Source organism: Columba livia, chromosome 2 (assembly GCF_036013475.1).
Source record: "Columba livia isolate bColLiv1 breed racing homer chromosome 2, bColLiv1.pat.W.v2, whole genome shotgun sequence".
Taxonomy (NCBI): Eukaryota; Metazoa; Chordata; class Aves; order Columbiformes; family Columbidae; genus Columba; species Columba livia.
The window spans coordinates 102,289,183-102,303,460 of record NC_088603.1 but is presented as its reverse complement, the minus strand read 5'-3'; the positions used below and the strand labels follow the sequence as shown (position 1 = coordinate 102,303,460).

At 34.9% G+C, this 14,278-nt stretch overlaps 1 protein-coding gene across 7 annotated transcripts in view; it reads right to left on the bottom strand.

Moving 5' to 3' along the window:
* Positions 1-3,559: 3,559 nt before the first annotated feature.
* The window catches only part of NETO1 (neuropilin and tolloid like 1), a 71,972-nt gene continuing 61,253 nt past the window's right edge, over positions 3,560-14,278 (bottom strand). For 5 of the 7 annotated variants that reach the window (XR_010470410.1, XM_065053027.1, XM_065053028.1 and 2 more), the window contains 4 exons: positions 10,709-10,822; positions 7,874-8,432; positions 6,654-6,728; positions 3,560-5,346 (listed from right to left, as the gene is read on the bottom strand). Coding sequence is in view for 6 of the 7 variants with exons in the window: in XM_065053027.1 (XP_064909099.1) it covers positions 6,668-6,728; positions 7,874-8,432; positions 10,709-10,822 (734 nt within the window). In the remaining variant the exon portion in view is untranslated. Of the gene's footprint in view, positions 5,347-5,367; positions 5,770-6,653; positions 6,729-7,873; positions 8,433-10,708; positions 10,823-14,278 lie in introns of those variants that run through there. The other 2 variants (XM_021291413.2, XM_021291411.2) reach the window with 2 other exon arrangements.

Genomic DNA, 14,278 nt, shown 5'->3' with positions numbered 1-14,278 from the left:
TTTCCTAATTAAAATTTTCACTGAACTCTGGAGAAATCAGTATATAGAGGGTTGTTGTGAATAGAGTATGTTACATGGCCCTCCAGTTTTATTAGGAAAACCTCATGTGGGAGAGGTCTTAATTTACTGATGCAGTTGGTGCAGCTGAGTGGTTCATTGAACCAGATATATGTATTTAGGATTTGTGCAAAAGCTGCTTTGTTTTGGTTTGGTTTGTTTTTTTTTGTTTAACAGCTGCAGCAACTGCCACAGATGCCTTTCGCATCCAACTAAATTATATGCCAAGTAATTTCTTTCTGATTAAACCACCATTTTAGAAATAGTTGAGTGTGTTTACTGTGTCTTTCACTGGAGCTGAGGAGGACAGACTGCAGAATGGTAAACTGAAAAGGGCTAATTCAGTAGATGTTGCAGAGCCGTCTATTGCATGTGGCCACACAAGCCTGTCTCTATAGGCTCAGTAAGTCCTCATCTGCCTATACACTTATGCAGGTGGATGTCAAGTCCTTCCAGAGCCCCAAAGAGAATTCGTACTCATAGTTGCAGTATCCTGCTCCCTGGGATAAAGAAGGATTGCACTTCAGTCTTCCTTTATTTGAGAACGGAGAGATGCAATGCTGCTGCATGGTATTCGTCAGACCTGTTGCCTTGGTAATGAAATCTGAGCAATCTTATTCCTTCTGGTTTTTATCACAGGTCACTTATATTGTCTCTCCTAGTTATGGTTTGTTGCTTGAAGGGGATAGCAGCTTCTCTTTTTTCCTATAGTGACTTTGCTGGGAGATTGCAGATCAGTGTGACTCCTTTTCTTGGGAAAGAAAATGGAGGGAAGCAGCAACTCCTGCTATAACTGATGTTCTTATCTTGTTGGTGAGAGCTCTGCCACACCACTGGCAGGTGTTTGCCAGACAACACAGCTCAAATGTGTTTTAATAGGCACGTGAAAGAAGCTAGGATGGTGATTTATGTTGTGTGGAGGGATATAACAATACAAATACAGCATAGGAGGAAACATAGAAGCACTTGAAACAAAACTTCGTTTGACAATGGTGCTGTTATCATTAGGAGAAGACAAGGGGTGGATGTGAGTTTCTCATTGCAGCACATTGAAGTATGACCATGGTAGGAGAAGACATGAAAGCCCACAGGTAGACAGACCAGACAACACTGATGCCGAGTCATTAAAATACAAATCCAGTATCCCTAATAAGCCCATACTCCAGTCCATCCCAAATCATCCTCATAGCTTTTTCTGTGTTGCATAAATTAAAGGTAATTAAGATATGCTGTGATCACATGTATTCATTTTGCTGTTTATAGGCAAGGTAAGGTTAAGTTGGCTCTGAAGTGATAGATGGGAAAGAGCCAGGTAGATATAAGAGTAACACAAGGTCAGTGAGCTGGTAAGATTTCAGCATTTTCAATGGATTCAGAGGAGAGAAGGGAACAGAAATAAACTCCCTTTGGACAGAAATCAAAGGTAGCAGTGATAAAGATGTGAAATGATCATCAAAGAGTAAAGACAAATGATGCTAAGGTAATCATGAGGAAGAGCAGCGGTGCCATGTGTCTGGGACTTCACATCAAATATTGAGTCAGGAGTGAGGACAAGAGACTTGCAGATCAGTACAGTCTTCTGTGTTAAAAAGAGTTTTGAGGTTTTGAGTGGTGCAGTTTTCATATTTGTATTTCACTTAGCTCTTCAGCTATGCTCCTTCAGCTGAAATATCTTTGTGGTAGCAGGGAGAGACAAGAAAACTCAAAAGGCCAAATTATTGTTTGCAGAACAGTGTTTTATAAAGCAGAATTATTAAAGCTACTTTTTTGAGTTGGATAGGGACAGTACATTTTTGTTTGGTGGCTAAGGAATCCATCTTTCCAAAATGTATGTGTTGATTTTTAAATGGATGGAAGCAACAATCCTTCATACTATTCTATTTAGCATGCATTTCTCTGACTTTTTGTTTTTTGGTGTGTTTTTTGGCTTGGTTTGGTTTGTATTTTTTTGGCGCTCAGAATTTCTTTTGAGCAGGAAAACTTTCTACTTTCAATTATTCCCTCCCGTTGCTTACATAATTCCTAGATTCAAGAGAATATCTCCTGCATAAAAATGGAGAAAAATAGAAGGATAAGGTAATAACATTTCTCAGAACCTTTCTCCCCCCCGCCCCCACTTCCTCTTCTTTTTAGAATTGAGAAGACAAAAAAGGTTTACACTGGGATGGTTTACAAAATGGACTTCCTGAGATTTTTAAATGATGCTACAGAGAAGACTTCACAAACTGAAAAAGATGTATTTCCTGAAGCAGAGAAAAATGGTTGCAAGTGATTGTTTACACTATAATTTGAAAAGTATATGCATAACACCACACTCATGGAAGAAAGAGAAAACCAAAAAAAACTGTGAAAAATACGGCAATGCATTGTGATAACAAAAGCTAATCTGCAAAAAAATATGTGAGAAATAAGCATACTTTCAACATTGTTATACATCACGCACATTGCATGAGTCAAACCAAAATGGTCTGGTTACTACCATTCATAGTTTTAGTTTAAGATAAACATGAGGCAAAATGCATGAAGCCAACACTACCAGCTCAGCTAATCCACAGGAATTTACTAACTTGTTATGCAGAATACACATAGCTGTGTTAATTTAAGACATCAAACCTTCTTTCTATAAAGTGGAAAAGGTATAATAGAATAGGCTAAATTTCAGTTACAATATGTGGTCAAATACCAGTCTTGAGTATTCTTTTTATAGATAACTGAACTTGTGTGAACATGTAGTTGTCTGAACTAGCTTGCATGTACTGCTTTCTGATTTTTTAAAGAGTGGGTACATAATAACAAAAAAATACTCATAGGAAAGGCAAAGTACTTACTTTCAGCAACAACCCCTTTTATTTTAATGTTTTGAGTTTTATAGATCACATTAAGATATCCGACTATTGTATGAAACCAAATAGAAGTTATATTTATTGTTTGCTTTATAGCAGACTAGGCTATTATTTACACTGACTATATGTAGAATATAACTACTAAAAGTTCATTATTTCAATTATAGTATTTTAATTGGGTTTGAATATAGTTGTTTATTTTTAATAGATAATTTTATAATTTAATGCTGTTTCCCCAATATACACATATTTTGTAATTTTCAGTGGTGTTTTTGTTTAAGAATATACCTGCCAGACAACCTGTTTCTAAAGGAGTTTCCAAGATCAAGTAAGTATTACCATTCTCACTTTGCTTGACCTGTTCTATTTACACAGGTTTTTATGTTTCTCATTCACTTTCTCTGATGCAATTAGAGTTTTTTTAAGAAAGCAGGGATGTGCTTTCCACATAATTATTAATACCCATATCTTCCTCAGTTAAGTTCTCTCAGTCAACACTTCACTGGAAAAATAAAATGGATTTCATTCTGTGCTTCTCTAGGAGGGACTAGATCCACTCTATGTTTCAGTGGGATTTAGGCACTTAAATATATAGCAACTTTGAAATCCAAGGCTTCAGCATTTTTCCAATATAATTCATTCAAAGTTAAATTCACATATTTAGTTTTCTCCTTACACATTTATTTATACACTGTCTCCATCAGCAAACATTTATAAATATACATAAATGTGTGTGCATGTATATGCATTTCTTTCAGCAAGTCTTTCATTTTCCCTTGATTTTGTAAAGGATGCAAAATGCATCCATTTTAAGCATAGATGTGGCAAATACTATATTTAAGAAAGTATCATTAGATAGGGCATGGAAAGATTCAGGAAAAAACAAAGATAAAGTATATGAATGGACTATTAGCACATGCTAAAAATGCATGTAACTGAGAGATGGCTCAATGACTTCAGAGGATGGAGGACTGTTTTGCAGCTAATATGTAATAACAAACCAATCAAGCTACAATGAAATTATGCAAAATACAGTGCAAATATAGTATACAAAAAAAAAAAAAATGAAGCAAAATACTTGAAACCCTTCTTCTCATGTCATTTATAAATCATGTTTGTAGAAATTTTGTAGAAATCAGATTTCCTGTATTTATAATTATGTAAAATATGTACTATATATTTACATAGCTGATACAGATCACCTTATTTTTTATATCAGTCTTTCAAGGTTTCTCTTTTCCCATTTATTTATAATTTGGGAAGATCCATGGAATTCTTCCCACTTTTTCAATAAAACTATTAATAGCAAATTTTTTATACAGGAAAACCTAATAGCCATGAATGACACAACATATTTGAGAAGGAACTGGGATTTGTTTTGAAACAGAATTTGGAAGGTAACACTTTAAATGGATAATGAAACTATGAATTTATGCATGGTTACCAAGTTCTTAAATGAGGAGTTTTTCACTTTATATAATCATGGCTTTTCAGCCTACAATAATTAATTAATAACTTAATCTCTCAGGTTTGATTTTGGTATTGGTTATTAATGTTTATAGCTTGAATTATGGATTTCATTTTGGTTTATAACTGTATCTCTAAAATGGGAGCCCAGCCATAACATTTGTAAAACTGATAAAAATCTGCTACTCTGCTACACTGAAGCAGACTTAGTAAAGAGTACAGAATTGAAAACAAAGGGTATGACAAACCTTTTAACTGAAATTATGTTATCAACTTTATGTGTTATGAATTCAATTGAATCTTGAGAAATTGATGTGTTTTGATTTTCAATAAGTGAGGGGTGAGAGACAGCTGACTCTTTGATGTACATGGGTTTCAAGTTCCTAGAAGCTACATTTTGAACTTAATATCCCAAATTACACAAGATTTGTAAATTTGGTAAAAGAAAACAGTGACATTAAACTCAAGGTAAGAAATTATTATACATTGTTTTATGTATCTTTATATAAAAAGTTACAAGTAGCAAGCATATGACACAGAAATGGAACAGTTACAGCAATAATTGTGAATGCATGCTTTTTACAATGTATCTAATAAAGGGATATTTGCCAACTCAAATATTCAGTAACATACATGCAGATTATTTTCTCAATGTCAAATTCAGTCATATTGCTAGGTGCTTATCCAACAAACATTTCTATTGAAGTGATTATGAATGGCTAAATACCTGATTTCAATAAATTGTTCCTGAAATTGGGAATTTAACTTGCAACAAAAAGTAAAGAGAAAAAGATAAAAACCAAAATCTTATTGCCTTCTAGTAATTTTACTCAATCCTGTTTGCTGAATTTTGTCATGATATGAGAATAGCTGGTCAGAGAGTCCATAAAACCTCTAGCTGGTGTTTCCAAGGATGATAGTTTCACATTTCTTTGTAGCATGTTCAAAATCACTCAGGAGCGCACTATTCTCAAGCAGTCTATATAATGAAAACAATGCACATATAACAAAAGTTCAATGTAAATCTTCCACACATCACACAACGGACAAGTAACTAATAGACATAAACCATGTCAACTGAAGTAAAACTAAGATTTAAAAGAAAAAAAAAAACTAAAAGGGACAGTCTCACTTAGGAGCTAATTTCTTCTTCAGGTTTGCATCACATCTCCAAATGTATTTAAAAACTAAGAAGCACTTGGTGTCCAGCAAACAAATTACAAAAGAAATATATTATTCTGCGATGGAATATCTTACTAAGGAAGTAAGATATGTCTGTACTTCTTAGATTTGGATAAAGGCAATGAAGTGAAATTAGAAACATGTTCACTCTCTCAGACAGCTGAAATAACACAATATAGATTTTTCCATTCATCGTTTGCACGACTGTATGAAGAGTTGTCTGAAAGTAAAACAAAGTTAATATATGCTCTCTCTATGAGGAGAAATACAGACAAATATTTACCTAAACTATCTAGAAGCAATAAAAGCATTAATGTATTCTCTCCCAGTAAAATTGCTGCATATATATATAGGCATATAAACATATGTATACACATATCTATGTTTATATACATATACACATATACATATATAAATTGACAGATAAGAAGCTATCTATAACTTCATTGTAAACACCTGAGATTGTGTGTATTGAGATTAAGTGTTGATAATAAATTACATAAAATGAAAAGCTTAGGAAAAAACTCCAAAAAGGAAGTTTAATTTGCAGACTTTATCATTAGGACTACAGAATCTCTAGATTTATCAGTACTACCACATACCCTTTCCCTGACACTTCACAAGGTTGAATGAATAAAATGAACTGAAAACAGTTCTACATCTTCCTGCCTTGAATTAGGTCGCCACATTTTACATACTGTTTCACATGCTGGGAATCTGAATTTTATTTTCATTAAAACAAAACAAAACAAACCAAACAAACAAAAACAAACAAGCAAACAAACAAACAAAAACCTAAACAAAACCACAAACATAAATGAAACACCAAGGTCATGAAAAGCATCTGTCTTTATAATAGGTTTGGAGTGAAGTTTCTATTTAGCTAAGCAATTATTATAGTGCTGTCAAGACTAAGGTATTAATAGATTTTGCTTAATTTACAATGCTGAAGTGGTCATCTGTTTCAGTTTTCTCAGTATCCAAACCTCGTTGTCTCCATACAAGGTGACATATAACTTGAGAACTAACATGCGTTTTAGCAATATAACAAAGAAAACGGAAAACAACAGATTATTTAATTGTTGTATAAGTATGTTTACTTACCTCAGGTTTGTCTCTTACACCCTAGTTGTGTTGTACTCAGACTCATGTTTGCTTAGAGACCCAATGAGGCAGAACCTGGAATGTTATGGCTATTTCATTCAAAATAATAATGTTTGCGTAGAAAAAAGAAATATATGCATATAGATACTTAATAAACACTTTACCTTGATAATCTGATCAGTATTAGTGAAGTAATTTACATTGGCATGCAATTAGATTTAAATAATCAAATAATTTTTTTAAGAGACAGAAAAGCCTTAATGTGCAAATAAAATATGGATGGCATGTAAACAGTCGCAAGAAGTGCATAAATAATGCATGCAAGAGAAAACACAAATATATATAAAAAAGTTTCCGTGTTCTTTTTCAAATAAATGGTTCATAAATGTTTCTGGTTTTCTTTTTCTTTTACTTGTAAACTTTTAGTCATTCATATTTTCAGTAATTCAAAGTGCAATATATGGTAGAAATAGCTCTTTTATTAAAAATATCATGCTCAGCTTTTTATTGATTATAAAGATTCATTTTGATCACATTCTTATATGTAAATATATGAGTATTCTCTGTTCAGTATACTGCTTCATGTTCTAATCAATATATATATGTATGTTAATACAGGAAGTGAAGATACTGTGATTAATAATGGAACAGATACAGTAAAGTTTTGCAAAAATTGTCATCCATTATATAAAACATAATTTTTCATCAGAAATGGGGTTTCCTTACCATAGGACTGTGTTTCTTATTATTGTGCCATGCATTGAAATGGATACATATATTTTTTACTTATTGATGTATTGATTTAGAAATGTTAGAACAACAGTGAATGATACGCAAGGCCACCTCAGTTACAAGGAAACCACATGCATGTGGTTCTGTGTAAAACTGGATTCACACAAAATCTTCTTTGGTTTTTAAAAATTGTACCTGTTCTCTGTTGGTCATCTGTGTGTGAATGCATGTGGTTATGTGTAAAATAGTAAAAGAAAAAGAAAGATATAAAATAGAAAGGTAAAACTCAGGTACAGGATCCTTCAGGAAACTGGAGCAGAGATGAGAGACAGGAAGAGAGTGATAATGGTATGTGCTGTCACAAAAACAGAAGTTTAAACAATAAATAAAGAAGAAAGAAAATACATTTTTACTGAATAAAGAGTGAATATGTTTGGGAAATCAAGTCCTTAGACAATAGCCTTCATCAAAAATCTATTGATACTGACCGCTGAACAGCTTTATCATGTCTGGACAGCCTGTGACTTGTGGTTGGTACCTCTTCAATTTCATCTATCTCACACGCATCTGCAGCATCTTGTGAGTAGCTATGCTTCATGACAAGGATATTTCTCCTGTTCATGGGCTGAATGAGTGGTTTTACAGGCTGGGGTTGTATTTCTGTCAAGACAGAAGCATCTCTTGTGCTGAGGTTACTACGGCTGCCCTTAATGCTAGACACTTGTGATCCACAGTGATGGTCATGAATGCATTTTGAAGATGATCTCCGCAGTTTATGATAATTTTCAAAGTCATCTGCAACATCAGCAAGGTCAGCTGTAGGCCCAGTCCCTCTAAGAGTGCATAACTCATAATGAGGAGGCTCGAACACCTCCTGGAACACTGTTTGATCAAAGTCTGTTTTCCTTTGGACAAATTTTTTACGAGGCTGTTTGATCTGTACTATAACAGAGACAACGATGAGGATGATCACGATGCAAGAAGTCACCCCAATGATAGTCCCACTGGTATTGGTAAGTTGGTCCAATAGGTTAGCTTTTCTCTTTTCTGTGTGATGGGAGAAAAAAAAAATCACAATGGTAAGTTCAAGAAGAGTGCAGTTCAAGAATTAAAACAGTCATGGTGGATTCACAGTTTACTGCAAAGCTGAGCCTAGTCCATGTCTGAATGGACTTAATCAATCTCACTGGCAAAAAGAAAACAGGAAGAAATCAGGTATTTGGGGAAGTCAATTAAACAACACACAGGTCCTCTGTCTGCCTATTCACTTGGTAAGTGGTATGCTACAAGCTTAATTAGTTGAAATAACAATATTTATTTTTTATAAAAAGCAACCACTATAACAAGGAGATGGCTTTGTCTTCGCCTCTGAACTGCCAAGGCTTCAGATTGTTACAGGTGCTCTCTTCACTATTTTTCTATCTTTCTTCCAGCAAATATATGCAACTAGGACGTCAGGACCAAAAAAAGAGCAAGACTACAGGATTTAAAAATTATTTTTTGCATTGAGAATTTCATTGAAGTCCTAATATTTACAAGCTGACCAGGTCTGTGGACAGTAATCGATGGAAAAAAGTAAACCAGGAGAAAACAGAAAAGTTATTTTAACTGAGGTTTCAGAAAATAGAAGTTTCTGACCTATTGGTTACTACAACTTTTCTGAACACTCATAAAGAAACAAAGCTGATCCTACCTACTATCCTTTACTCAGGGGCCACTAGGATGTTAGCCAGCAAATTCAGCTTTTTGTATGAAGAAAAACAGAAAATACACAGTAAAATAATAAAAAGAAAAACAATCTCACCCTACTGTTATGTATATTTCTCTGTGATTTGCTTTCAAATGGCTGCAGACACATGAGATAGTGACTGAGTCTTGTATAAATCCAAACTGAAACCACTTGCATCAGTCTCTCACAGACATAGCAACACTTGACAACTGTGATTAAGTTTCAATACCCAGTTTAGTGTAATTTTTCCTGGCAACCTAAAACGTACCAAAGGATTTAATAAAAAGCCTTTGAAATGAAAGTTATTGGCACCAAAACAATAACATCCATCTCTTCATAATCTCCTAGATACCAAAATTGAACTTTTCAGTACTTCTGATTTTCTTCTCTTGTAGAGTGAACTGGGGTTTCTCTAACCAACAGAGACTCTGGGGAAGCAGCTGACTTAGAAAATGCAACACAGCTACAAACGAACTTTTTGCTGCAATCAGCAAGCCTCCTTTTATAGTCAGGAAAGCAAGAGAAGATAAATGCACAAGACCAAATAAAAAGATACTTGGCAAATGAAAGATGAAAATCATTCCAGAAATTAAAGAGGAGGGGATATTTTCTGCTTTTCTCTGTTCTGAAAAATCAGAGAACAGATAGTTATTTCCCAATTGTACGTTTAGATTCTTTGAGGAATATTATTCCATGCCACAGTTTTGCTGTGTTCTTTTGAAGTATATTTTCATTTGTGCTGTTGCCCTATTGCACTGCTTGTCAGGATTTTACAGGCTTCAGCAGACTTATGAGCTGACTGCTAATCCATCTCATTCTGAATTTTTTCTTGATTGGTTCCTAAATTTGGCATATCCCATGTTTCCAGGAACAAATCTGCAGTAGCAGTGGCAGGAGGAGCCAGCAGGAGGGAAGCAAACTGTGTCCCTAGCCTGCAATGTAAATCAGTTAAGCTCTTTTCCCTGAAGACAACACAGATGTTGATTTCTGTTGATTTCTTTTTATATATATATATTTTTTTTTCTCCCCAGAAACCCAGAACAGTATTTAGAAGCCATTGTCAGCACTTGGTTAGGACCATTAGTCCCTACCTATGAAATAGACATTATGTCTGATTTTCTGTGCTTGTTTCTTGCTCTTCAGTTTCACTTGATCATAGGTAGATTTGGTTGCTTTCTTATAGTCTTAATTCCACTTCAGCTTGGTGTTTTAGGCAAGCGCATGGTATACAGTTAAAAGACACCGGCCACCATATGTTACTCCGCTACAAAGGCAACTATGACAAAAGAACCAAACTATTACTTTAATTAACATTTTAGATTGCACAGGAAAAAGAGACCAAGTGATCAGAATACCTGTCAGAAGGACACAACCAGCCAGAAGGACATAACCAACACAAATCAACACTAAGAAAAAAATTGCTAACAGTGATAGTAAAATCCATTAGTATTTTTACCTCTCTGTATTTTTTCTGTCGATGTATGCACCCCCCTGAATTACTCTTCCTTAGCATTGACCCACCTGGCACACACTTAATAAGAAACTAAGGATAATATGCTGTGTCCCACTCAATGTTTTGAATTCTACACATTACCTTTGCAGTGGTTTTCATCCCAAGGATACACACAATTCTGGAGTCCATTGCAGACCAATGTATTATTAATACACATATTACTGTGGCAAAAGAATGTGTTGGCTTCACAAGGGGCTAAAAACAAGAGAGAAAAAACTGATATTAAGTGGTAAATCATTCAGCTCTGCACAATAAACACATCTGAGAGTGATCACGTAATCTGTAATAGGAGAAAGCTATACAACTCAGGTTCCTTGAGTATATTTCATATTCAAGATGCAGCATTGAGAGCACTCAAGTCACATACCTTTTAAGATTCTATGGCAAAAGATTTTCAGTTCTGTCTAAGATAGATAGATTTTCCCATAATCTGACTCTCATGGCTGTAGTGGGTTGGTCCTCCTTACATTGGTGGGGGTCATTGATGCGTTATCAACACTTTCAGCCACAGAACCAAAGCATAGCACACTATGGGCTGCTGTGAAAAAGCTGACTCTATCCCAGCCAGAAACGGTGTATGGGAAATAATTTATTTTAAAGTTTGTTGCTGGAACTCCAGTTTTAGAAGAAAACTCGTGTGACTCAAATAAGATATGTATAATACTTTAGTGCCCATATCAACTGTGCCTGAACATTTATCCACAGAGAAAATAAAATTATTTTAAAACCCTATGGCTACAGTAAAAAAGTACCCCTTTGATCACAAGTTTGAAGATGAAAAAAAGCATAAGCCTTCAATGTCCCTGAAGCCCATCGTCTAGGAGAATCACAAAGGCTTTACTGAAGGCCTTATTCTGTTACTGTGAAGAAACAGCTTGGAAGCCATCAGAAGGAACTGTACATGCTGCTAAACTGTGCTACTTACTCAAGTGTTGGGAGATGCTTAGGTGTTGGGGTTGCAAAGATACTACTCCAAATTATATAACATAGTAAAGAAGAATTACTCCTCAAATTTCTTCTATTAAAACCAGAACAGAAAATCTTCCTTCATTTGGAAAAAAGTTATAAACTTTATTGTGTTAAATTAGTAAAAATGAACTGTTTAAGTTTTTTTGTAGCTAAACCATCTCAAATCATTACTGTAATTATTTTTAAGGGAAAGTTGAAAAAATAACCTAAGACTCTTAACTAATCAGAGAGGAGTTATGATGCTTATATTATTGATTAGAATTTGATTCTTCATGGCTGTTTTTCTACTCTTCAAATTTAAAAGCAGTTCCTGTGACAACATATATGCATGTCACAGAGACCAGTCAGAATGGACACCTGCTTCAGTGGTTTGCTAACTAAGGACAACAGAAGTGCTTCACATTGTAGAAGCATGACTCCACATACTATGTCAAGAAATCCACTTTTCAATTGGTGCTTAAGTTCAGACATTCATAACTGATTATAAAGGCAGTTATGGTCTCTTAAACAAATAGTAAATGCTAACTTGTACAAACAACCAAATATGCAACCATCCACTCAGTTATAACAGCATATGTATACTGTATCTCTTAGCCAATGCAGAAGATTGATCAACCAGACTTGTTCTGCCCACTGTTCAATTTTTGGAAAAATTTGTTATGCCATCTCCTAAGCTGCAGTGACCCTGGTCAGATCTTAAGTTTGGTACAGGAAGGATTTTACTTTAAACTGGACAGAAAGAGCAGAAAGCACGCATATTAGCAAGGGAAGGTGCTTGGGTACAGCCCTTATCTATCTGCTGCTATAATTTGGGGACTATGAGGACTGTGTCTGGAGTATACTGTGATGTGATGTGATGTGATGTGATACATCATGATACATCATTATGTGACACATCATATAGGGGACACACTATAGGCACTATCATCCTTTCAAACTTTGGCTGCAATCCCTGTTTCTGGGCAAGGCAAGGATCTTTTGGAACTGGTTCTTTCTAACACACAGAAAAAGTCTCACTGCCTGCCTTAAACAAACAAGTGAAAGATGGAGAGAATTTGTGAAAGGGAAACCTAAGAAAACTTAAGTAACTACCCATTCAAAATACATGCTGATAAGTGGGAAGTGCACAAGAAGAGAAGAACTAAATGACAAATGGAGAAAGCACAAGGAGTGATAGGGAAATAAATAAATAAAAAAAAGGTGGATAAGGAAATTGTATGTTAATAAAGCCATAAAGGAGCAAAAACAAAACAAAAAACAAGCACACACACACAAACACACAAAAGAACACAAACCCAAAACTAACCAACTAACAACAACAACAAAAAAATCCCAACACAAAAACCAAAAAAACCTAAACCAAAACAAAAAACCCCAAAACACTAAAAAATACGCAAAGCGCCATGAAAGGGCTTAGAAGTGAGAACAGAGTGCTGTGTCTGAGCAGGCAGAATCTCTTAGGTGTCTATGACTTGCTCTTGCCACTTTAAAATCAGTATGATTTAATCCTGAATGCAACAGCAAAGAAAGGATTTATAGTGGAAAAACAACTCCAAAATAATAGAGAACAATTTAAGGAAAAAAAGGAGAACTGTGTAAGGCCAAAATAAAGGACTTTAGAAGTATAGTGGTGGTAAAATGAAGAACTATGGGAAGGTAGTAAAGGAAGTGAAAGGAAGAAGAAGAAAGAGAGAACTGCACAGAAGAAATAGTTGATACTTAAGGCGTTCCGCACTGAAAGGAATGACAAGAGATTTTATACCAAATCAAAAATATTAAGAAATAAGAGAGAAAAAATAAGAGTAGTAAAAAAGATTTGTTTTCGTAGATTTAAGAAGAGGACATAATTGTGCAAAGTGGCGGTAGGGACATCAGGAAATGAAAGGCAGGAGAAAAAAAGAAGTAAAATTCCTATTTCTCTAAATTGTGCTGTTGAACTATGGAGGAAAGAGATGGTAGGTGAATAAAAGTTAAAACTAAATTAATAATGAGGCAGAGCAATTTCAGAGTAAGTATAGCAAACTTAACATGAGAGAAACCCAGATGTAAAGTTCCTAAACCTAATGACAAACAGCTCCCTCTTGTCTATGTTTATAAAATTAGTGTAGTCGCGTCCTGTCTATGGTCCCTTGAACCTGGAGTAATTAAGCTGGACCAGAAATCAATATATTTTCCTCACTCTAATGAAGGCTTTTTGTTGGAATGAATGAAAGTATCAAGGGAAGCTGAAAACTTGTCAGTCCCATTGTACATTTGAGGATTTTTTTTTTCCCTTTAAGAGGCACAGCAAAGGGGTCTTGGTATGCTGCATCAAGGACATTCTAGTAATAGCAAAAAGACAAATGAACCAGTAGTAAACAGGATTATTTTACAGAAAGATGGATCTGGTCCTGATGCTCTCCTGAAGCTATTACAGAACCAAGAATGGGAGTGGAAACAAGCAGACAAGGTATGTGGCAGCAACACCTGATAGCTTAACCTAAGTCTTGAGCCACACTTATGTCAATGCCTCAATAACAAACGTTTAAACCTGGGGTTTGTGGATGTTGTCACAAAAGGAAGCTACCGCTATCATGAGCTTCAACTAGATAAAGCAGCACAAACCTCTACACCCAGCAGAAGCCCTACTCAATCAGTCTATGATCTTCCACATGACTGTATAAATGTCCTTTAAATGAGATA